The sequence below is a fragment of the Triturus cristatus genome, chromosome 2_1 (genome assembly GCF_964204655.1).
Source record: "Triturus cristatus chromosome 2_1, aTriCri1.1, whole genome shotgun sequence".
Lineage (NCBI taxonomy): Eukaryota > Metazoa > Chordata > Amphibia > Caudata > Salamandridae > Triturus > Triturus cristatus.
Window position 1 is genome coordinate 662,428,651 of NC_140581.1, and position 26,768 is coordinate 662,455,418.

The 26,768-nt window shown below is 42.2% G+C and overlaps 1 protein-coding gene across 1 annotated transcript in view; it reads right to left on the reverse strand.

Moving 5' to 3' along the window:
• PJA2 (praja ring finger ubiquitin ligase 2) overlaps positions 1–26,768 on the reverse strand; it is a 202,257-nt gene that overhangs the window by 26,939 nt on the left and 148,550 nt on the right. Inside the window, exon 8 of the mRNA XM_085632581.1 lies at positions 15,482–15,603. Coding sequence (XP_085488707.1) covers positions 15,482–15,603 — 122 coding nt within the window. The remainder of the gene's footprint in view (positions 1–15,481; positions 15,604–26,768) is intronic.

A 26,768-nucleotide genomic window follows, 5' to 3' on the forward strand; every position in this document is an offset into this window, starting at 1 on the left:
GACTTTACTGGCTTACAGACTTTCAAGAGTTGGGTGGTATGTTAGAAGTCTGGATCTCCTGGAGCAGGCCAACAGCTGTCTGTGACCTGTCGGCTGACTGGGGGGGACCAGAACATGACAGATTCCAAGTCAAAAGGTTGGTGTAATGTCTGTATGTAACTAAGAGGCAATGGAATAATGTCAGAGTTAGACTGGCTCAGCAGAGGCTGAGAAACAATCAAGATCTGGAGGTGCCCTTAATCGAAACAGCGCAGTCTCGGAATTTGACCCCAAGATGGGCTGCAGGCATTCACCAAGCAAAGATGTTAGTGTCGATGCTCGAGAAACCGGAGCCTATTTTAGCACCAGTCCCAATGCCGGCATAGAATCCAAAGCAGGTTCAAGGGGCCCAAATGACACTGACGATTAACCTGCCAGAGGTAACCCAACTGGGAGTTCCTGTGGATCCTTGGTTTTAAAGGTGTGCCAGAGGGAGCCGGAAGTGTGCCAATTATGAGCAGCGTGGACTCTTGAAAGGCCATGACCTGCTGGGACGTTATTGATGCAGCCATGTAGGTGTAGGCATGTAGGTGTCTGAGATGGGAGTCGGCTCCTTGGTGAAATGGGAGCGAGAAAATAACAAAAAAGAGACCAGGGAATGAGTCTTCTTGGACTCCCCTTCCAATGTATTAAACTCACAAAAAAGAGAGGATCTGTAAAAGACAGGGCCATGGGTGTTGACCTAGATTGAATTATGAGGTTTCTGTCCCCTATTTTATCTATAGGTCATAGCTAAAACGAGAAACAAAGAGAGGTAAAATCTAAGAATTTCTTAATACTGCCCTCACCCACTATGCAGTAGCATGCTTCATCATAGGGCCGCTGCAGACGTCCAGGTGCAGACTAACACACTGGACGGAGCGCTGCTATACATATACGAGATCCTTCTTGGATCTCGTAGTGCAAATAGGTATTACTCTAGTGAGTCCCAGTACCACGGGATTGGCCACGCCCACATGGGCGGAACTTTGTATATAACAGTGCATCGTGGATGCTCCCCGTCCATATCAGCAGTTGTGCCACTGAAGAAAGGATTGTTATTTCCTGAAATGAGTCTGGCCATCTTTTAAAAGTGAATGCTGAACTCTGTCTGTGACCAGCTTGCAAGTTCATCACAAATAAAAGTGGAACAAAATAAACTGCCTGCGGCCACTTCTCTTTCGGGCTACTTCTGCGTTGGGATATTAGCGGCTTTGTCCAGCCGCGAGAAGAGGCCCACTGCTGGTGAGCAGGCTCGGGGTAACAGGTGGGGCTGACTCCATGAGAGGCAGGGTGTGAGCGCTAGTCCGGTGCGAACACGAAGTTCCCTGTGTCGACTGTCAAAGCGGGGCTGTGCTGCAGCAGTTTTCAACACCAACCCACTGGGGTAATGCTTGCTTTTTAATTTTTATTGCTTGAATGGTACTGGGACTCACTAGAGTAATACCTATTTGCACTTCGAGATCCAAGAAGCCACGGGAGTGGCCACGCCCACATGGGCGGAAGTTTGTATATAACAGTGCATCGTGGATGCTCCCCGTCCATATCAGCAGTTGTGCCACTGAAGAAAGGATTGTTATTTCCTGAAACACGTCTGGCCATCTTTTAAAAGTGAATGCTGAACTCTGTCTGTGACCAGCTTGCAAGTTCATCACAAATAAAAGTGGAACAAAATAAACTATATATACACACTCTCCAAAAACGGGAACGGACAACTTGTATTACCGGTGCTGAAATATGAAGTTTATTTACATGAAGATAAGTGCACAGCTCATGACGCGTTTCGGGCCTCCTGGCCCTTGTTCACATGATCGCGTTACGCACATAGTAATGAATTTAAAAGGATACACCACCCATCACCTGACTACAAACACTGCAATAGAAACAGATAAGATACTTAAATCTGTAGTTCCCTTTGTTAAGAATGAAACCTCTGTGTTAAAATGCTATAGGGAAAACCAATCACTTACTCATAATACAAATCTGACAATATGAAATGGAATAACATACATATGCTATCACCAATTTAAAATTGCCATTATACATAAAAGTCGTAGGTTACATTGATAATGGTACTGAGTAGAACTATGATGGTATGTAAAAAAAACGGATACAGAAACAATGTAAATATTTCAGTAATTTTTCATTTCTTTGATAAGTTATATAATCTAAATTAATTTGGAGTACACAGTGTCAAACCTAACATGAATAGTCCTACAAGCAGAGGTTTCATGTGTTGAGGCGAATTAAAATACAAGGTACTAATGCCTGCTGTCACACAAGGTGTCCATTGTGATTGACATATTGCTAAAAAATGTAATGCAATCTTTGGCAAAATAAAGACATATTACCAGTTTATACACTGTATTTCATTGGTGCAAACAGTGTGAATGTTAATTGAGACAATGAATCATTAATAGGCTATGTTGTCATTTATAGTAACATGTAATAAATGGTACAAATACCAATTCGAAGCTTGTATTTTGACACTTTTAGCTGATATACTGGTAAAACGGACTACACATTTATCGCAAAGATAGAGATATAGGCATTCATTATGTATAAAAGGATACCAGTGCGAAATAGATGAATATTTATTCTTCTCAAAGTGGCTCAACCAACATTTGAATGAGCCACACTTATAAAGTGCCATATAATGAAAGTGCTAAGTGCTAAAGTGCAAAAAGTTAAGGTGCAAATAGGTGTGGATATCATAAAAGAGTCCTATTGTACCGGTAGTTCCTAATAGGAAAATAACTACTGAAAAGTAATTATTGTAAACATGAACACAAAGGCTGATACTAATGGTAGGGATCCCCCCTAAAAAACTTTTATATTGTATAAAAAGTTGAATCTAAGTGAAAGAATGTGAAAAAGTACTTAAACGTTATGACTGACCAAGGTTAGGATGCAAATGTAGAAACTTTAGGATACATCTCAAATGGTCTGAAATTAAGAATTTTAGGCATTTAGACACGTCGAAATGATACCAATATTGGTGGGGATCTTAGGGCGACAGATTCCCTTTTAAAGTAAGAAAATGGGCCCAGATGGGTAGCCCTTAGTATTTGGGCGGGCTCACACAGATTGTATTCAGATGTTGGTTGAAAATATGGCCAAAGTTACAGTAACTCGACTAATACCCAAGAGATGGAAAGTAGCCAGACTAATTTCATAAGAAATTGTGCATGTCTTCACCAGTGTTCAGACCTTGAGGATATTTGGTATCAAGTTCAATAATGTACCGAGATATAAAGTGGTGAGGGAGATAGTTAAAAGAAAGCAAAAGAATATAAGTGATAGAGAAGACTGTTCCCTAAAAGAAGGGATCTCAAGTGCAGGCAAGAAAAGGATAAAACAGTCTAAGGAGATAACTATTAGTTACCTTTATTCTTGGTTCCCCTTGACAGGATTAAAAATAAAGCGATCTGGATCCCCACTGCAAGTACCAACATGTACATGTTTCAGCCTTTCAAATTTGCCCCCTTGGGTCAATGAGGCCTTCTCTTCAGGTTGTAGATCGCTTGGTATTTATGGTCATCGCCCACACTGTGCGCTTTGTGGCACTCAGGATTTTTTATGATTTTTTTTTCTCTCTGACGCACCTTCTACTTTTCCAGTAGGGTGTACATTTTCTGTAGGGAGGATAACACATACACATTCTGTATCACTCCCCTTCAAAAAAACTTCCTTTATATTATTACCATTAACCCTCTCTGGTGCACCTCTGTGTTGTGCTTAGTTTCTCGTCTATTTGGTTGATCCACCACAATTAAAAGCATACTCATGCGGTTAAAAATATACAGACACCTGTGAAGTAGTGTGTACACAAATATTCCCAAGTCCTTTACTATAGGGAGACTCATCCCCTCTTGTACTCACTGTATGAAGCACCAAGAAAAGGAGACCCCTGGTATGGAAGTAAGTCAAAAGCACGTCTTACCCAAGTTTACAAGGAATTCTCTGAACCCGGGACCGTCGTGGGAACGCTGTCTTATTGTCAAACTCTACATGCAGAAACACAAGATAAGGTGATTTTTCAAACTTAGTAAATACTGTTAGTCGGTTACCTTACTGGGTACCAAACTTCGTTGGACCTTAAAATGCCCAAGATACATGTATATGCGTGAGGCCCCTTCTTTTACACCACATCCTCATTCTATCCTTTTACAGCATTATTTTAACCTTTCATAGTCACTTTCCAATACGGCAATCCCGTCCCGGAGCTCCCTTCATTTACACCGGTATTAAAAAAATGTTTAAAGGCACTGGGACACCTCTCCTAGGTGTCTCAGGAGGCCCTCTCCATGCGTGGTGTAGTTCGGTACTCCCATCTCTCTATCGCTGCCCCACTAACTTCTTCAAAGACCGGCATTTGTCCTCTGAACCCCACTTATATCCTCAGACGATGCCGTACTCTCACTTCAGCTGCTTTTTACTGTTTCCCCTACTGTCACGTGTTCGATACTGGATCCGGTTGTTTACTACGGAAATAGCTAGACTGCTAACGTGTACAAACAGTGTATGCTGACTATAGCGGCTATGTTGGAATTTCCGCATTCGTCATACTCCCTTTCCAGGTTCATAAAGAAAGGGAAGAGAGATAGAAAAAATTATTTATTAGATTCAAAGCTTTTCTCTATATATATTTTTATACAAATATGTGCAGATAAAAGGGGGTTCACTTATCGTAAACAGGTTGTCAAAAAGCAACGCGCCTGTTTATTACTCGTGTGTTAGTCATTGTTGTTTGGAATTCCCGCGTCCGTCAAACTACCTTACTGAATTGTGAAGAAAGGGGAGGGAGAGAGGAAAAAGGAATTTATCAAATTCCAAGCCTCTCCCTCTATACATTACTACATGGGGTTCTTTTATTTTCAACAGAGTGTCAACAAGCAAGACGCGTGTTTCTTACTCATGGGTCAGTCAGTTTTGATATAGGGTGCACTCTCAGTAGTTTTTTATTTGGCGTTTGAGTTTCAAATTTCCCACTTTGCATGATTTACATAAGTTTAGGATGCTCATAGCTGGAGCTCACCTACTTTTTAGGCTTTGATTTTTCGTGAGGGCGAGGAGATATTTCTTTGTTTAGACCCATAGCGCTTTAATTCTGACTTCTCTATTTCTTCTATTAGTTACTTATTATCCCATGCAGTTGATACCAAGGGATCAAATCATTCAAACCGTGACTACTGCTGTTCAATCGATTCACCCATTTCTGTTCTCTCACAAAGAGGAAGTTAGTAATGGCTGGTGGAATATATGGTCTATCAATGACTGTCCATACAAGATTTTTCTCGGTGTTTCACATCTCATTGAAGTGGGTTGCGAGTTTTGTACTCGTTCTGCCACAACGTACATTACTCATATGTTCTAATATGCAGATTTTTACGCGGCGGGTAGTAATACCCACATATTGTAAATTGCAAGAGCATTTCAACAGATAGATCACATTTTCCGAATTGCAGGTCGTATGTTTCCTCAATTCCCATTGTTTTTGTAGTCCAATATCTACACTTTTCCCAATCAATGTCAGTGGGCAAGCTTTACAATAACCACATGCATAATGGCCCATCACAGGAGGTAGGTTCCAGAAATTCTCTCTACCAGTCTCCATCGGTCTTGGGGTCCTGGGTCTGGTGTGGACTACCATATCTTTAATGCTCCCGCTTTTTTTTTTTTTTTAAAGAGAACAAAGCAGATGGCTGGTTAAGACCGTTGGAATACAATATGTGCCCATTTTTTTGTATGATCTTCATTTGATTAGATGTAGTATTGAATGTAGTGACACATATACTTCTATTTTCCTGCTCTCTGGTGTGTCTCAAATAGAGCCTCTGTTATTTTTAGCACGTTTTTGAGCACTCTTAATCACTCGTTCAGGGTAGTCTTGATCGCGGAGCTTCAGGCTCAAAAGTTCTGCCTCTGTGAAATTCTATCAGTTCTAAATAGTTCCTGCGAAGACGCAGGAACTGTCCATAAGGGAGGTTCTCCTTGCAGTGGGGATCTAGGGGCAGTCACCCCTCCTGTATATCCCCAGATCGCTTTATTTTTAATCCTGTCAAGGGGAACCAAGAATAAAGGTAATTAATAGGTATCTCAGGCTGTTTTATCCTATTTCCTGTACTTGAGATCCCTTCTTAAGGGAACAGTCACCCCTTTCACTCATATTATTTTGCTTTCTTTCAACTATCTCCCTCACGACTATATATACACAAAAACACAGCGCTCCGTCCAGTGTGTTGGTCTGCACCTGGACGTCTGCAGCGGCCCTATGATGAAGCATGCCACTGCATAGTGGGTGAGGGCAGTATTAAGAAAGTCTTCGATTTTCCTTCTCTCTTTGTTTCTCGTTTTAGCTATGACATTTAGATGAAATGGAAGCGAGGCCTTGATAGCATTGAAGCCTTGCGCCTTCTCTAGAAAACAAGAATAGCAGGAAAGGGCAGAGTCTTGGTTGGACTTCTTATGTTTCTTCTTTGACTTCCCTAAAAACTTTTACCACAAGGAAGATCTGTCTCAGGAATGGCTCCTTGCCTTTGACCTGGAGCAGGACCGGGGTGGGAAGAAGGGAGCAATGCTCAGGATCCGGGTCTGTAGGCACAGAAACAAAAGAACTGATGTAAGCATGCAAGGATGGCGCTTATATGCCACTGCATTTGTCACTTCTGGAGTGGGAACAGCATAGACTCAGAGTTGTACCGCACCATTTACTGTTGTGCAGGAGCACAGCTTTTGAGTTTTTCAGATACAGTCTGGCACCTGAGGGAAATTCAAAAGGTGAGGAATTTGCAGTTATAAATATCCATCAGAAAGTAAAAATTATAAACCATTGCCTGCATAGGCAATGAACGTTGTAACTGTATTTGAAAAACACCGGATTTTACCTCGAATACATGCACATTCAATCATTTGGAATCAATGTTTTCCAGAATGCATGCATGCTGGCGAGAATATGCTACGTGTAGGACTATAAACAAATATCCTATGAGGCAGAAGCAGGGCAAGCATCAAGGGGATTCACGACAACGATTTAAATGCAACATATGCGATTCATCAATACTGATCACATAGTAGATTTATTTATTTGAAAAGTTTTATAAAGCGCGAACATGATCCATATGGGTATCAGAGTGCTGTACAAAGTGGCTAAAGCATGAGTACAACAACAAAATGGAACAAATTAGGTAACTTAAGAACCTCAAGGTCAAAGGGGGGCACGGGGAGTCAGACAATCTAGTGGGACCTGTAAAGTTTCTGCAGAGCAGTAGATCAAAAGGACACGTGATAATAAACATAATACAATTTGAACAGACTATATAGAAGAGTGACAAAACAGGAGAAAGAAGTAGATTGAGATGGTATCAGGGTTAATGCTGTTGATGGTCTGACTTGAAAATTAAAAAAATAAGAGTCAAAAAATCAATTTCCAATAGGAAACTTTAGGCAAGGCTACAGCCCGAACTGCTGAACGGAATTACCCCAATGGCAAAAAGGTAGTGCATTATTCAGAAAGCAACCTTTTTTTTTTAAATGGTGTAAATCCGTTCAGTAGTTGCTGAGATATTAATAAAATAAAAGTTTCGATATCTATGGCCGCGGTGGATTCGCAAACCCTCCCGACCACGAGCTTTATTCCAATTGGCTGTCAACACTCCAAACCAGGAAGTGTTGGCAGCCATCTTGTGACTCGGTAGAACCGAGTCACAAGAAAACAGTGAAACAAATGTTTAAAACAAGAAAAGGGGGCAGGGTAGAAGCACCCTGACCCCCAAGGCCTGCTCAGGGGGTCCCACAAGGACCCCAGGGCCCAAAAAAGCATTTTGTTATTTTTATTTCGGCGAAATTCGCCAAAGGTCGCAAATCCTGCTGAAATTTGAAAAAAAAAAATGAATCGCGGGTTTCCGCGCTTCATTTAATTGAGGCCCCCGGGGGCATTGCCTAGAAATATATGCAGGGGCCCCTGCAGCCCCGGGGACGGCAACCCCCTGGGGCTTGCTTAAAATTATGTGCGGGATGGGCACTCGGCCCTCCCGCAGCCCCGGGGACCGCCACCCCCTGGGGCTTCCTTTTTAATGTGTGTGGGGGCCTCCAAGACCCCCCCAAGCCCCGGGGACTGCCAACCCCCAGGGCTATTATTAATTATTCGTGGGGGGCACACGGTCCCCCCTGCTACCCCGGGGACCTCCACCACCCGGGGCTTTTTTAACACAAAAAATAAACCTGTGTGGGGAGGCTCGAGCCCCCTCACACGCCCGGGGACCGTCACCTCCCCAGGGCACTAATATGCAAATGGGGGGGTCCGTTACGGAGCCCCGAGCCCCAGACACCACCACCTCCGCAGGGCTGTGACCAGGTGGAAGGGAGGCCGAGCGACCCCCCTCCTGGAGCCCTTCATGGACCTGGGGACCGCTACTCCCCAGGGCCGGCTCCTGCAGTGTCCCGGGGTGCCCACCCCCGGGACACTGCTGTTTGGTATGGCAGGGCGAGAGCCGTGCGTCTCCCGCCCTGTCATAGCAAACACTGGTTTGGATTTTGTAAGCGAGAGCAGGTTTCCTGCTCTCGCTTACAAAATCCAAACCAGACTGCTTTTCCACAAGGGGTGCTGCATGTTAGCAGCTCCCCTTGAGGAAAAGCAATGCCGGCTTCCGCAGGAGGCGGGGAGCCGGCGGGACCGTGGGGGAATTGGGGTCCCCCCACGGTCCCCAACAGATAGAGCCCGGGGGATGGGGTCCCCGGGGCCAGAAGCGGCCCGGGAGGGGGGCTACGTGGCCCCCCTCCCCTAAAAAAATAGAAAAGCAGGCCAGCCCCGGGGGATGGGGTCCCCTTGGGCCATAACTGGCATGGGGGGGGGGGGGGCTCGTGGCCCCCCTCCGTAAAATAAATTTAAAAAAAAGGATGCTAGACCCCGGGGCCAGAAGTAGCCCAGGCGAGGGTGGCTACCCCTCCTAGTAAAAAAATATGTTTTAAAAAATAAAGGCCGGCCCCGGGGAATGGGGTCCCCGGGGCCGGAATTGGCCACAGGAGGGGGCCCACGCGGCCCCCTTCCCGTTCAGATTATTAGAATTATTTTTTTTTAATGGGCAGGCCGTGGGGGATGGGGTCCCCAGGGCCCCAAAAAAGCAAAAAGAAGGGGGGGCCCACACAGCCCCCCTTCTAAAAAAAATTAAATTAAATTAAAAAAAGACCGGCATCATGCCGGAGGCCCCTCCCAGCAACATGCTGCAAACACGTCCTGTGGCGCGTTTTAAGTTGGAGGATTAAGTCCCCTTCAATCCTAAGGGCCCTTGGGGGCCAACTAGCCCATCAGGTACCTCCAGTAAGCGCCAGGGAGCTGCGTTGCAGAGTGGTGGTCCAAGGCCATGCCCCCTTTTTACACCACTCAGCAACGCAGCTCTGTGGCGCTTATTGGAAGTAGCTGGTGGGCTAGTTGGCCCTAAGGATTAAAGGAGACTTAATCACCCAACTTAAAACGCACCACAGGGCGCGTTTGCACACTTATCACATCAGGCTCTGCCCCCCTCCCTGCACCACAGTGCAAACGCGCCCTGTGGCACATTTTAAGCTGGGGGATTAATTTCCCTTCAATCCTGAGGGTCCCTGGGGGCCAACTAGTCCACCAGGTACCTCTTGTAAATGCCACAGGGGTGCATTGCAGAGAGGTGCTCTGAGGCCACGCCCCTTTTTACACAACTCTGCAAACGTGGCTTCTGGTGCACTGCTGGTGGGGCGATGAGGTCTTCTTGTGTCCTGAGGACCTCAAGACACAAGTGGACTTCATCCTCTGAGCAGCAGTGTGCCAGAAGCCGCGTCTGCAGCGTGGTGTCAAAAGGAGCGTGGCCTCAGAACACCTCTCTGAAACGCAGGTCTGTGGCGCTTACTGAATGTACCTGGTGGGCTACTTGGCCACCAGGGACCTTCAGGATTCAAGGGGACTTAATAGGAATGTCATAGTTAGAAATTAGCATTTTAAAAAACCATTGAAATTCACTGAAAAAACCATAGGTTTCAGGTACATTATAGTTAGAAATTAGCATTTAAAAAACCTTAGAAATTCACTGAAAAGACCATAGGTTTCAGGGATGTTATAGTTAGCTGGACATTTCACTCTTACTAAATCATAGAAATTCCACCGTTCTAGTTAGTTCAGCTAACTAGAACTCATGCCTCCGCAATGCACTGCAGATGACGTCACATATTACATCATTCATGACATGGTCAGTGATATCACTGATGACATCTCAAATGACATCACTGGTGACATCATCCACATGATAATCTGAAGCCCCCCCTCACACCCCAAGATAACTTTTCATACACCTACTCTACAATACAGACTACCATTTTTGATACCATAGACACACCAATACCAGTTACTACATGCCCACTCAGATTCCTAGGTCTTCACACACATCCACTCATTTCACCCATACAGTCACTCATACATGCAGTCACTCATTAATACAGCACTATCACATGTACTCATACACCTATACAGACACTCACACACTGCCACTCATCCATAGCATTACTCACAAACCTAGTCAGTCATACAAAAGATCAATCACACTTCCATTCATACACCTATACAGTTATTCAAAAACAAGTTCACTTACAGACACAAACACATACTTACTGTTATACAATCACTGATACAACCACACACTCATCCATACAGCCACTTTCACAATCACTCACTCTCACATATAGTTCATTTATATACTCCGTCACTCACATATACTGCTTTTCAGATATGTAGTTACTCACACAAGTACCACTGAGACATCCATTCACTCACTAACACAACCATACACACACTCACCCATCCATACCGCTCTTCACAGATGTACTCTTCAACCCATACACCCACTGAACCACCCGCTTATATATCCATGCACGGAGTCACACCCCCCGACCCACCCACACAGACAGACACTCTGGCACCCATACAGATACTCAGACAACCAATCAATAACCCATGTTGACACTAATTTAGCTACTCGCCAACCCATACAACTGCTTACACACCAACTGACAGACTGATAGACATTTACATAGTTTAGTGACTAACTCATTCATTCACTAAGACACGATTAATTACTCACTTAAACAGACAGTCATGTACTTACTAAATCATCCATTCAAACACTTATACACCCACTCATTCTTTAATACACCATGGCATATATATAAATATAAAACATATTTTAAACTTTACATATTTAAACTTAACAGAAACACACAGTCCCTGGGTATGATGTCATCAGTGATGTCATTTGAGATGTCATCAGTGATGTCACTGACCTGGTCATTAATGATGTAATATGTGACATCATCAGCAGTGCATTGCGGGGGCGCGAGTTATAGTTAGCTGAACTAACTATAACGGTGGAATTTCTATGGTTTTGTAAGAGTGAAATGTCCAGCTAACTATAACGGCCCTGAAACCTATGTTTTGTCAGTGAATTTCTAAGGTTTTTTTTAAATGCAAATTTTTAACTATAACGCACCTGAAACCTATGGTTTTTTCAGTGAATATATATATATATATATATATATATATATATATATATATATATATATATATATATATATATATATATATATATCTATATCTATATATATCTATATATATATATATATATAAAATCTACTGGCGGTCGCCAGTAGATAGTTATAGTTAGGACCGTGTTTCCATAGGAAATCTCAAAATTCTATTTTGAATAACTTTGGCGCCGGTTGACGAATCCTCGCGAAATTTTTAAAATGAATGGGGCGCTCCGCTCAGCTCCTACCTTGAAAGTCTCGGGGGGATTCGTCAAGTGGGGGCCGAGAAAAAAGGGGGGTCCCAAAACGCGTTTTCCCCATGCATTTTCCCATAGGACCTTTAGTCGAAGGTACAGCCCGAACGGCTGAACAGAATTACTTGAAATTTGGCAAAGAGGTAGTCCTCAGGTCAGGGATGTGCCTTTTGCATATATGGAGTCAATCTGTTCAGTAGTTCCTGAGAAAATTGCAGTTAAAGCACATAAATATCTATAGCCGCGCACCGTGCGCGCACCCTAACGTGCGCGAGCGTAATTCTGATTGGTGGTTACATGTCAGTCAACGTTCGAATCGGTCGAAACCAGGAAGTGGCGGCCGCCATTTTGTTTGTTTTGAGTGCGAGAGTGAAAAAGGAAGGTGGCGAACGTGAAAAGGGGGCAGGGTAGAGAGTTCCTGACCCCCTAGCCTTTGTCAGGGGGTCCCTGAAGGACCCTGAAGGCAGAAAAAAACATTTTAATTATTTATTTATTTTAAATCGCGGGGTGCGCGCACCGTGCGCGCACGGTGAAAAACCATTAAAAAAATAATAATTATACGTAGTTTACTGTAAAAAAAATATATAAAAAATATAATAATAATAAATACATAACAGCATTTAAAAAACCGTACAAATTCACTGAAACAACCATAGGTTTCACACACGTTCTAGTTAGGAATTAGCATTTAAAAAACCTTGCAAATTCACTTAAAAAACCATAGTTCACACACGTTATAGTTAGGTGGACATTTCACTCGTAAAAAAACAATGAAATTCCGCCGTTATATTTAGTTCAGATAATTATAACTCGCGCGACCGCCACTAAAGGATGATGTCATCAGTGATGTCATGAGTGATGCCACTGACAATGTCATGAGTGATGTAATATGTGACATCATGAGCAGTGGGGTGCGGGCGCGCGAGTTATAGTTATCTGAACTAACTATAACGGGGGAATTTCATTGTTTTTTTACGAGTGAAATGTCCACCTAACTATAACATGTGTGAAACCTATGGTTTTTTAAGTGAAATATATATATATATATATAAAAAAACACTAGTATACGTGTTTATGTGTTTACATAGGTATATATATTTTTAGAATGTATTAAATATTAGTGGAATATATTTACTTGACATATTACATTTATATACCAAAATATTTAACATTTACATCTTTAAATTATTTATATTTTTTAAGAAATTTATATTTTTATCTATTTCTGACAATATTAGTTTCAACAATATTTCATACCTACATTTTTGTACTTACCATTAAAACTCTAGGAGCAGGATATTATGGTAAATGATATTTTTGATGCAATATTTTTTTTAACCATGTTGTTTACCTCGATATTGTGTCAGTGATTCGTTCAAGGCCATGCAATAAAAAGCTTGTAAATCACATTTTGCACTATGGTAAAAAATCATAAATAGAGTATCAAACCAATACCAATAAAGGAATAGCTACACTGGGAGAGATGTGAAACCTATTTTGATGGATAGAGGTAGTGTGGAATGTGTTTTCCTATTACAGATATTCTACAAACTAATTACATTATTTTGCTGAGAAGAACGAAGATGATGCAAGTTATACTCTAAATTATCTTGGCCCGGTCTTAGAAAAAAAAAAAAGATTGATTGGAACCACAGTTTACTGTGTAACAGGACTCTAGCTGCACATCATTGATTAGGTTCAACAAGACCAAAAACATGTCAGGAAGTTTGCATGGGCATAGGGAGCACAGCCTAGAGGTTTGGGGTGGTCTATTCAATTTTTTGGTACAGGGCACATAGTTATTTGCATATTGTTTGCCTTACCTAGAAATGGCACAATAAGCCAAGTACCACTCCCCATTCCTGCAAAGAAAACACAATACTAAAATTCTGCATTAATTATTGGCAGCAGCTGCCACTAATTTGGGGACAACATTTATTTTTTTTGCAGAGGAGTTGGCCGAACGGCTAGGGCGGTCGACCTTGTATCTGAGGAACTGGGTTTGAGTCTTGGCAATGATGCTGAACATCCTGTGATTGTGGGCAAATCACTTAATCTCCCTGTGCCTAACAAAAATTAATGTGTCCTCATGTAATGCAACTGGTGCTATGTAAAGCGCTCTGATACCTGATTCGGGTCAAGTTCGCGCTATATAAAACTCAGAATAATAAAAAATTACACTAAGTTATTGATCTTTTCCATCTTGGGGTTTCGAACCAAACCTAAGGAAAAGCACTTGTAAAAAAACAGATTAGTTCAGATGAAAACAAAAAATATTTAACTGAAGTAGAAAACAGCATATTGAGGTGAATATGCAAGCCAAAAACCTGTAATTTTTTAATACTTTCCAGATGGAAAAAATGGGCACCAGTAATCAAGTGTCAGCAATCTTAAAGGACTTAAATGTAACAATTATTAGGTACACAAACGGGAGATAGACGCAGTGGAAACCGAAATTAGGCACTATTTAATCTTATGCTACGTTTCACGTTCTACTCTTTCATAAAAGGTAATTACCAATTTCATTTAAGAACATGTATCATTCACCTGTTGCTCCTCACTCAAAACGTTCACGTTTACATTAGCTTTGCTGAGATTAAGATGAAAATTTGAAAGTTTCATAGAAGTGCACAGAAACAACTGAAAACCTCATGTTTCTTTGCTAATTCCACTCGAATTATACATTGCACACCATTAACGTTTAGAACATAACTGTAGAAATAACAGAAAGATTGAAAATAATCGGGGAGCTTCTAAGATTTAAAAAGATCTTTAAATACAAAGTACAGATTGCATGCACACAGTAAAGGGCAGGTGGGCTGAGGAATTAAATGAACAAATACCTAATGACGTTTGGGGTAATCTTTGACTAATGAGGACCAATGATATACAGTAGACTTATATACAGCAAAAGCGTATTATAATAGATTACTACTAGTACTCTGTGAAACCTCTTACATTAGGATCGACCGATTCCAATATTTGTTGGAAAAATGGCACACCCAGAGGTTACTAGAAGTATTCACAGATTGTTGTAAGGTAGTAGATCTTTGGGTAGATGTTACTGTAAGGATATACTTGCAGGCTAGTTACTCTGTCAATATGGACATATAAAATATCATCTTTGACTCATTGCAAGTGTGACCCGACATGAGATTATCAGCTTGGGTTTGTTGATCCTAGCTGATAGGGAAAGCCATTTAAAATGGAAAAGACAGGACGTTCAAAGTATAGTGCCTCTTTGGAGGGCATAACCTCAAAACCAAAACAATTTGTGATTTTGCTTATTGGAAGGAATACTTAGACCTATAAGATGACTGATGGTTTTTCCTGCAAGCATTGATGAGATTTCATATCCAGGAGCTACTTGATCAATATTCATCTTTTGACATGATCAACTATTTTTATTAAAGTGTGGTAGTATCTGCCATTACGTTTACCATATTCGTAATTTTTTTCAGTTTTACTGATCGATACCTTGGATACGTCTGTGCACTTGTACCTCGTAAATTATTTCACGATGTCTGCTAAATAAGTATTTAACTCAACATGGGGCAGCTGAAAATACACTTGTACGAAAGGTTTTAGCTTTCACAATTTGGTCTCATTTCAGATGCACATTATCACCCACAAGCCCAAAGGGAAACTTAACAAAAACGCACCTTCTGCAACCAGACTGTAACACAAGGCTTATGAAAGAAATGCCGACAGGGAAGCTCCGTTAGTACTTCTTCCTTAATATATTCACTGCAACAGATGGCACAACACTGCTCTTGACCTACAGCTAACAAAAGAATAAGACAATATAAATCTTTCAAGTCTTTCAGGAGCAACTTGGGTTAAGTCGTTTTCATAGAACACAATTCAAAGTGCGTATCGAGGCTTCACGAATTCTAAAATAAAATGAATATTTCTCATAATTTAGTACCATTAATAAGGTATTAAATACTGTGGTACGATGCAATAAAAGCATCGAATATTAGCAACATAAAAATGGAAGTTTCATGCAAAAAATATTTACTTACAAAAATGTTTACAGCGATTCAGAAAATATTTTGGCAGCATCTAATAAGCATGTGAGTATAAAAGCCAGCCTGTTTACCTCATGGGAGAAAAGCACTTTAAGTGCTAAAGCTTACCACCCTCTCCTCTATTGAAAAAACAAAAAAGCCCCTCTGACAATGCTCCATCATTACACCACGGAATTGCTTATTTCCATTTGCGACATTAATAATTCTTTAGATTGAAATGTTACTAACCAGCAATCCTTGTTCTACTATGTCATCGATATTCTCGATTAATTCATAAACAGTAGGATATCTCCATGTACCATCGGAGATCCGCAGAATAGCCATTTCTATATTTTTATTGGTTTTAAAAATGCAAATCCAGTTACCCAAAAAAACAACACGATACATTGGCTGATAACATCGCTGCTTAAAACCCTCTTTAACCAACCGCCACCCCCACACCTACCCTGACTAACTCAATGTTAAAGTGTAGCCGCTAGCAGGTTGCTACACTGTGCTAATTAGACGCTGTGCCTTTAAGGAAAAACAGAACCTGCAACATTTTCCAGCTTTTCCATTACGCAGTGTAGTGAGAGTGAGGCAGTTCACTTTGAAGGTAATACAGTAGGAGGATCACAGCAGTTATCACTTTTTCACAAAATCCCTTGGAAAATGGGGGAGGCAGGATGGTTGTTTATAGAGTCAGAGAAAATACTTACACCGGAGAACTAGAACTGCAGGTCAGTAAATGTTCCTTCCCTCTCATTTCCACAAAGAGCAGAACAGATTAGCAAGGGCACAGATGTGCACGTTACCGCTTTGCAAATATCTGCAATTCTAACATCCAGGATTAGGAAAGCCGTATCTGCTTTGCCAAGTGAAGAATGAGTCATAGCGGTCCATGGACTGCTGGACTCGCGTGGTGGTGGTGGTCTTCCAACCGCCCTATTATGACCAGGGCAGTTGAGCTGCCCTGGGACCACCTCAACCACCAGGGATCACAGATCCCTGGAGATGTTGTGGCGGTCTTGAGGTCGCAATATGCTGGCCAGGGCTGCTGCGGCCCTGCCAAGCATACTACGAGTTTCCTCACTGCCAGACTTTTCATGGCGGCCTGACTGCCATGAAAAGTGTGGCAGTGAGGAAGCAAAGGGGGCCCTGCCTCACACCATGTGGATACACACCAGTACCTGCACGGCAGAGACTGCAGAATTCCATGTCAAGCAAGTACTGCCATTGACGCTCCCTCCTATTTCATAGGCACCACCCTGGGAATGCCAAAGAACTGCGCGCTAGACAGGAGAAAACTCCTGATCTGGCGAGTGGTTCCTACACGGGTTTGGTGGTGCAAAAGCAGGTTAGTCCCGCTCCTACACTGCCAAACTCATAAGTCCCTTAGGCTTAACTAGAAGGGGTCTGCTGGCATCTTGTGAGCCATCAATAATACAAATTATCCCGCTAGCGGTTTTTTGTTCAAAAGTCACCAATCTCATGTAGACAGCACCATATTTTACAAATCGCTGTTTAGTATGTTTCATGGCCTTGATCTTATCCAGGTGGTAATTTACATCTCTTTTATATTTATGGTATGAACGATCTGGAAGGGAGGTTGGGAGCGAGATTGATGGATAAGAAATTCCAACATTATTTGGGCAGAAAGGAAAGATGAGTTCTCAAGGAAACTTTGGTGCAATAAAAACCAAATACAGTTTCTAAGCCAAACAGCGTGAAGCTCCCTCATCCTTCCCCCATGAAATAACCAAAATAACAGCCACCTTAAATAAAATGTGGTGTAGGTGTGCCTTGTGCATACGTTTGCAGTGGGATCCATTCACCTGGAAAGGACAGTATTAAGTTCTCTAAGAGAGGAAGGCCTCCTTGCTGGCGGGTAACTTTCCTCAGACCCTCAAGAATAATCCTTAATGATTGGCATGGTGAAAAAGGATATGTAAGAGGGACTCTTCCTGTGAGCAGTGATGGCAGTAAAATACACTTTGACAGATGAAATTTGAAGGGCAAATTTTACTAATTAAAGACGATAATATCCTCTTTTCTTGAAATGTTCTTAAGTCTACCTGCCTCTGAAGCGATTATGCTTGGAATCTCTTCCACTTCAAAGCATATGAGCAGTGAGTGTAAAGTGTTTTACCAGATGAACTGCCTTTAACTCCAGCATGTGGATATGAATAGCCTTTCCATTGGTGACCTGACCCTGCCTTGACCAGACAGATGTTCCATGTGGGATTACCAGCTTACCAGTAATGCACCTATGACAATCGGGACAGGACTGGGAGGTTTCTGGAATGGGATTCCCAACATCATTTTTGCACCAACACCCAAAAGAATGACTGGCAGCGCTTCAGTATTATTGTCTTTTCCAAGTATCCCATCTACTGAAACCACTCATCTTCTAAACATTCTCATAGTAGGCGCTTATGCAGTCGGACAATGGGAATTAGAAAAATGCATGAAGTTGTGATGTTCTGGAGGGACGCTACTTGTTTGACAGATGGGCAGTTAATTTCAGTGAAACAAATTTCGGCTATACAGATGGTCGGTTTAGCTGCCAAGGAGACACTTCCGATTGCATTGTGTCCACTGTGGTTCTCATTGATTGTATTTTTTTCCACTGCGTATAGAATCAATTTAAAAAAATCTATTTTATTGGGTTTTAACACAAAATAAAAACGATAATAACAGTGATGACAGCAAGTCCAATTGATCCTCATTACAATGTGCTTCCCTGACGCTACACTGCATGATTGGAAGGCTGGCAGCTTCAGGAATTCCTTGAAGGTGCAGTGTCAAATTACCAGAGGGTGTGTGCAGTCTATTAGATGCTCCATTTTCCATTTCGTTTGTGGATTCTAAAAAGGGTCTAGTACAGTGCTGTTTTCAGTCAAATGTACAGTAATGGTAAATTGACTAAATTAATTGGCTTTTTTAAATCAAAAGAATGTAGAAAATATTGCCTCCGTTAGAAAGGATTTGTTTGAATAATTTTTTTAATTCCAGGGATCTGCATAGGCATGTATTTAGTCTACGAAATATTCTACTGTTTCTGGATATCAGTGAGAATTCAATGACTGTGAAATATTTGTTCCTTGAAAACAATTTCAAAGACCTTCCTGTTGAAATAAACTGAATGGCATTAGAGAAGGGCGGATGGAGTGACCAAATTAATTGGATAGACTCTTGCAAAACATAAACCAAAAATCGTTGGTTGCTGTAGAGGTAAACAGCACACTCACATAAAAACGGTCAAACAAATCACAAGTGTTGAAACAGAGCAAGAGGATCATTTTTTTTTTTTTACGTTTGTCAAAGTGCCTTCTGAAGATATTGTCCCTAAAATGTATGTGGGAAGAGTCTGAATATAGATGGTAGGGCACGACTACCACTCTGTATTAATTTCTTATAATAATGTCAAACTTAATGTTGCCGAGAGGTTATCACATGGCAGCTAGCTTGAACTGTCAACAGTTGATTTAGTTAGGCTAAGCCAGGGAACACATTTTTAAGTGGCCTTATTCAACACAGCTCCGAGTTTCAAATTCGTAGGATTGCGCTGGCAGAGGACCACATACCTTATAGAGTTAAATAAAAAAACACTTTACATGCCTAATCCTCAGTAGTGTACATGACAGCTTTCAGAATCAGGTTTGTGGTACTGCAGTAGTAGGAATGTTGAATCCTTGGAGTATTAATCAAGGCCTTGGCCACTGTGAAAGAGAAAGGTTGTCAGATGATTCGGATGCTTTGCACCTGGAAACTAATAGCTGTGATGTTGGAGGTAAATAATGGTTCCAGTTGCACAACCAAATTATATACCACTACTAATTTCTTGACAGAGAGCTAAGGTGTACAAGCTGCTTGAGGACGAGAAGGTGAATTAGTGGGTAGTGGGAGGGTTATATATTTTAGACTGGATTAGGAATGGCATTTTCGGATTTTTTCATTTAAACATTAAGGAGTGAACAGACATAGTTTCTAATTGTTTTGAGAGAGTTTAATTTTCGTTTGAAAGAAAGGCGAGGACAAAAGAGAACATCAAAGGATGAGCAATGCATTGCATACTCAGGTGGAGAATGTTATAAAGGGGGTGGTGTAAACGGAGAAGGCCCTGAAAGTATCCTTGTAGCACAGCAACTGCAAGGGATTTGGCAGTGAAAGCGAGCACCACTAGGAAACTGAGAAGAGTCCTCAGTCACACAGAAAGAACAATTTTAATACTCTGCACATGCTACAAGATTCATAAGCATTACTGGGTGATATACTATACAGAATGCTGCATAGCCAAGAGATGTCGAGACTGCCCTAAGGGCCCTTTTGTGAGAAGCTGGCCTGGTATATGATGTCCACTTCAAATCAAATATAGCTTTATTCGATTTTGTATCGTAAAATCATAAAAGCACAATATAAAAACACATTAATCACAAATACAATACTCCCGATTCGAATATGATCATCACAATAATACAAAATACCGTTAATATAAAAACCGGAATGCATAATAAATTCCATAAATATACACAAAGAGTTATAGGAGCACCAGGTGGTCACTATTGTTTTTTCTCTTTTCACATGGTGTCCCGAAACCTTAATATGGTGTTTAAAAAGGAAGAAATAGCCGCAATAATAAATTCATTTTCTAGCATCTGAAGTCTTAGGAAGGCTATTCTACAATATTTTAGCTTCCAGCTTCTAAGTATGGGCAATAGATATATTTTCCTTGGTACAACATAATATTTATAAAATAAAGTGCAGTGCATTGTAGTCAAGATGGAAGTGTCGTCACAGGGGAATATGGGATGATGTTTAGACCAATCGTTAATATCAGGGAAGGTGACCAACCTGAAGAAAGACCCACTGCGAAAACGGGCCAGGAGCATGCGAGAGAAGCTACTCTGTACCACTATTAGGTAGGGTTGTAGCCTATGCAGGTGCACATCAAATGATTAGCCATGACCGATTTCTTATTTCTCTCCAAGAGCCAACGCTTGTTCTCTAGATATTTCATGGCATGTGTCTTGAGGGATTTCCTGGGGACGGATTCCAGGCTACTAGGATTATAGAAATATTCGGGGTGGCCTATAGCCTGTGTCATGTTCTTTATGTAGCTGATCCACGGTAAGTTTGCCACCCCGTCCAGCGTAAGACAATCCATTATCACATCCCTGTTAAAGCCCGTCTCCACCGCTGCCCATATCTTGTGCCATAAGAGAAGAGGGGTAATCTTTATGATATCGGAGATGTATGTTAGGCCGAAATCCCTATGACACGAGTAAGTGGCTGTTGAACTAGGGACCGCCAATAGATAGCGCAGGAAAGAATTTTCGCAGCGTTGTATATGGTCTACATTTTCAATTCCCCATATGCCTGCCCCATATGTGTCTATTGAAATGCATTTAGATTTATAAATGACCATCAACTCTGGGACAGGTCTCCCGCCTAGTTTGTTTTTGCAAAAATACTGATGGCTCCAATGACTTATCATGGCCAGCTTTCTGTTGTTCGTAGCTGCTACCCAGGAGCCCCTCCTGTCCACGGTTAAGTCTAAATATGAGAATGTATCTGTGCTTAGAAGTTTTTTACCATCGATGAAGACATCACATGTCTTGCTCGATTTTGTCCCGCAGCTCATAGTGAATGTCTTGGTGATATTCACTTTTAAACACCGCTTGGCCATGTAAGTTACAAAGTTTGAGACTGATTTTTGAAAGCCCAGCTGAGTCCGTGACATAATAACCGCATCGTCTGCGTATAATAGGATGGGGACAGGAGCACTCTTAATAGTTGGATGATCGTGCTGGGACTCACTCAAATGCTGACCCAGATTGTTTATATACAGGGAGAAGAGTAGGGGGGCAAGAATGCACCCCTGTCTTACCCCTCTTTTTATGGGAAACCTATTTGAACATTATCCCTGGTTCCCAAAACGCACCCTTGCGCCTGCCCCCCTATATAATTCCCTTATGAACGCCAGCAAGGAGGGGTCTAACTCTAGGTCTTTGAGAGTCTCCCACAACATAGCATGTTTAACGCAATCAAAGGCGGAGCTTAAGTCCACAAAGGTGAGGAAAAGATTACCCTTCTTAGCTTTGGTGTATCTGTCGATTATCAGGGACAAATTGAGTCCTTGTTCAATGGTCCCAAGACCTGGACGAAAGCCATATTGAAATACTGATAAAACACCTGACTCTTGGGCCCAAATCTCCAGCTTGTTTAAAATGACCCTGCCTGCTATCTTCATAAAGGCATCCAATAGAAATATCGGGCGGTAACACTTCGGCTCATTTCGGTTTCCTTTCTTGAATATGGGTATCACAATGGCGTCTACCCATGTAGGAATTAGCCCATGGCGGGTGCAGCTAATTAATACATTTGTTAAAAGTGGGGCCCACAAACATATGTTAGATTTGTAGGCATCTACCGGGATACCATCCGGTCCTGGTGCTTTCCTCGGGTCACTATCAGTTATGGCCTTAGTGACTTCCTCCAGGGTAATATTGATCTTTAAAGGGAATGGCCAGAGGTCAGTATTTTCATCCACTCTTGGTGGGGTTGTGTCTATCATATCTGCTGTAAGCTCAGTCTACCCACGTGTCACCACTGATTGCCATATCTATAATGTCCGTTTCTCTATTATTAAAAAAGGGGCATTAACCGCTCTCCAAAAGCCAATGTTATCTTTATTTATACAGGCTTCGTGTAGGGCTTCCCATGCTTCCTTTTTTAAAGTCGCCCTGCGCTTTTTTTGCGCCAGCTGATATAAGGATCTTGCCTGCCTTATTTCGTCCCTGCATCTCGGTGTTTTATGCAAGGCCTTTTTTAAATGGGTATAAGCCTTCGTGCATTGTTTAATCAAACCAGCCCTGAGGGGTTGGCTGACCACGTCGTTTTTTCCTTATTAGCAGCTTCCTGGCCTCATCTGAAATTTTGAGGAAGGCATTGATTATTTCTTTATCCTCCCTGTCCTGTGACAAGCAAATCGCTATGTCCCCACTACTGTTATTAATCAGCCCTTGGAGAAATGCCTCGGGATCCACTTTTGTCCAGTTTAACGTGTATCCATTCGTACTGGAAAGATATATTTCACTGTTATATTGTGGATTCCTATCATGTGTTTTCGCCTGCGCATTTAGTGCAAGGTCTAGGCAGATGGGATAGTGGTCACTCATGAGGAGGTCAAGAGTTGTGCAGGAAAGTACATTACAGGAATACCGATTGGATATTAGAACAAAATCGATAATCGAGTTGCATCCCCTACCATTATAGGTTGGTTGAAACTGAGTAGGAGACAAACATGATTCATTTGCATATCCCAGATCGAATTGGAAAGCAATATCATTCAACAGGTCTCCCAAGAAAGTGTGAGAAAAGTGTATGTAAGTGGGCACCTTGCACCAGTCCAGACAACCCTTATGGTGATTTAAGAGGTCTTGGACAACCTCAGAAAGCTCTCCAAGTGGTAGCTGTGGACAATAACCTCCAGGCTTAGTCCAGAAAAAGTGTAAAGCAACTTGCTTTTACCAGAATGCAATTTTATAGATTAAGTGAAAAAGAACCACACAAGGTAGTTATAAAAATATGTATTTATTAAAGAATAATCTCTAACACGTTTAGATATCTCCTACAAGGAGATAAACACAATGCACACAATACTTTGCATAGAAATACAGTAAATAGCACGTAGTACACAGTGGGTCCCGGGGGTGGGACCAAATGATTTACTAAGAAAGTGGTATAAGAACCACAACTTGGGTCAAGGCAAGGTGAAGGGGACGTAGAAGGTAGATAGGAACCCCACGGAGAGCATGGGCACACGACTGTGTGCTCCATACAACTCTACGTGTAAGTCACCGTTGGATTTTTAAAGATTAAGGACCCTTCTCAGTGGACCCTGAAGAAACCCTGTGGAAGACAGAAGGTTGGAGAGCCAGCCTACCCGTGGATACCAGAGTACCCACATTACCTACATCAACTGAAGCATTGCGGTATCAGGTGTTCCTGGAAAATATCAGGGCAACAGTAGTGGAATATTTTGAACACAATAATGCCAAAATATTAAGGGCTTCCCTTAGGGAAGTTTTCAAGGTGGTCATTAGAGGAGCATCCATCGCCAAGCAGGCAGACCTCCTCCGCGCCTTATGAGGCGACCTTGCACGTCTAGAGAAAGAAATCAGGGAACTGGAACATACATTTTTTGACAATCAACATGTTTCCAAACTTACATCCATTTGGAGCAAGATATCTGAATACGAGGAAGCTGCACAGCATGAAATGCACTACCTCGGTAGCGAGGCATGAGCCACACGGTCCGGTGAGGGGTACAGACCAGGCAAGTCTCTCTTCCAATTGCTTCATAAGCCATGGGCGATTGAATAAATTACTGAGATACATGATGATGATTGGTCACGCGTACATACTTGTACGAAGGCTGTACAAGTCATGGTGGATTTTTTCTCATCCCTGTATCTAACTCGCCGAGGCCACATTCCCACAACCCACCTTGACTCAATCCAACTTTTATGGCTAGAAGATGGTCACAGAAGATATCTGGACGAGCCTTTCACATCCAAAGAAATAAATCAGGGTTATCAGTGCTAAGCCTGCAGATACAGCATTTGGCCTAGACAGTCTCACCGCTGCGTTCTATAAAGAATATGCCACCCCTACTTGTCCCATATCTGCTTGCCATGTATGTAGGATCTCTCTCCTCTGGAGTCCTGCCTCCCTTCCTGCAAGAAGCCCTCATTTTAACAGCCCTGCTGCCCCTTGCCTGGTGGTGCGAAGGACTAGACCTGAATCTCTACATCTCCAGAACCAAGTGACTCCAGGGGCTTGCTGGCATGTCTCCTGTTCTGAAGTCTCGGGGACATCAAAGACTTTTCCTTCACTCTGTCTCAGCTGCTGGTCTCTGCAAACTGTGAGTCCTGCCCTGCCAAGAGGTGCAAAGGCCTTCAAGAGGGGTTCTGTAGCTGTGTTTTTTTTGCCAATATCTATGTATCTAAACACACAAAAAGAGGTAGGAGTATTTGCAATCGCGCTATTATGTTCTGTGGCATACGTTGTTTGTTTGAAAACTGCCCTCATCCACAAATTTGTGGCATGTTTATTTATTTTTAAAGTTTTATAGAGCGCGAACAAGACCCAAGGGGGTATCAGAGCACTGTACAGCGTTGTCGTCAGCAATTTTACAGAACATAAAATAGTAAATCATACAAATAAAAAAAAAAAGATATGTGATGTGCATCAAGGAATAGTAACAAAAAAGGAGCGAGCAAAAATCAACAGTTGATGCAGTTAAAGGAGCAATCTAGGACTAGAACAAAATGAAGGGAAAAATGTCATAGAACATCAGTGAAAAATATTTCAAGATTTTGGTTATTAACAGAACACACTAACAAGATCAGCGCGATTAACGCTCGCTCATTAGTAGTCTTTTGACCAATTTTGTAAAGGAACTAGTGGAAGGATTTGACCTGATCTCTCATGGCAAGGAGTTCCAAATTCTTGGAGCAAGACCAGAGAACGCACGGTTGTACGATCTTTTCTTTTTGAATCTTGGAGGTTTCAAGAGAAGGGTGAACGTACTTCTGAGGTTCCGGTTGGAGCCCGATAGCTCAAATTTATTAGCTAGATAGTATGGGGTATTGTGGTGTATGGCTTTATGAGTCTTGAATTGGATTCTTGCTTCAATAGATAACCAGTTTACCTGCAAAAGGTCGGGTGAAATGCGATCAAATTTCCTAGAACCCGTTAAAAGCCTGGCCAATGCATTCAAGGCAGCTCTGAGAGGGGCCAGGCTAGCTTTGGGAATACCTGCGAGGGTCACCAGCCCATATTCCAAACTAGGGATAATCAGGGATTGAACAGCCGGCCTGAGATCTTCGGGGAGGAGGAATTGTTTGATTTTCTTCAGTGTGTTGAGTTGGAAATTGGCTCCCCTAGTAGTAGCACTGATGAGTGCTTGCCTGTTTAGGTGTTTATCCAAGGTGATACCTACACATCTGGCAGAGTCTACAACGTGAGGAGTGCAGTTCAGAGCAGTTAGGTGTTTATAATCCAGTCAAGGGTAGGAGCTGAGTAATTAGGTGGGGTGATCAAAAGAAATTCCGTTTTGAGAGTATTTAGTAGGAGAGAATTCTGAGCTAGCCATCGTTGAGTTTGGGCAAGTGCAGCATTTAAAAATGTTATATCCTCTTGCGAGGAGATCTTCAGGTATAAGTGCGTGTCATCCGCATACATGTGGTATTGGATCTTGGCTCTGTTCAGAATGACAGCAAGAGGTTCCATAAATAGGTAGAAGGGAGTGGGCGAGAGCGTAGAACCTTGTGGGACTCCAATCAGGACAGGGGTACCTGAAGCGAGGGTATGATTAACTTTGATCCTTTGCCTGCGGTTGTGAAGGAAGGTGGCAAACCAGTTTAGGACTGGGCCCGTCAAACCCATCCTATGTTGTAGGAGATCAATCAAGTTATCGTGTTTGATGGTATCAAAGGCTGAGGACAGGTCTAGAAGGATCAGGAGACAAGGGACATTTTGGTCGAGGGCTCTCACGGAGTCATCAACAATGTGAGTTAGTGCCATTTCAGTGCTGTGCCATGCTCTGAATCCTGACTGATGAGGATCCAGGAGTTGATATTTCTCAATATGTTTGCAGAGCTGCGAGTGAACGCATTTTTCAAGCCATTTCGTTAGTCATGCTGCTGGTGATAGGTCGGAAGTTGTTTGGGTCTGATAGGTCCGCATTGGGCTTCTTAGGAATGGAGTAACTTGCCCAACTTTTAGGCAGTCCGGAATCTTTCCTTGTAAGAGGGATTCATGAATGATCCTGGACCAAAGAGGGAGAACGGCCGAGATTAAATCCTTATAGAGCTTGGCGGGTAGAGGATCACCAAAGTGGTTTGAGGGTTTGATGGATGCCATGTTGCGA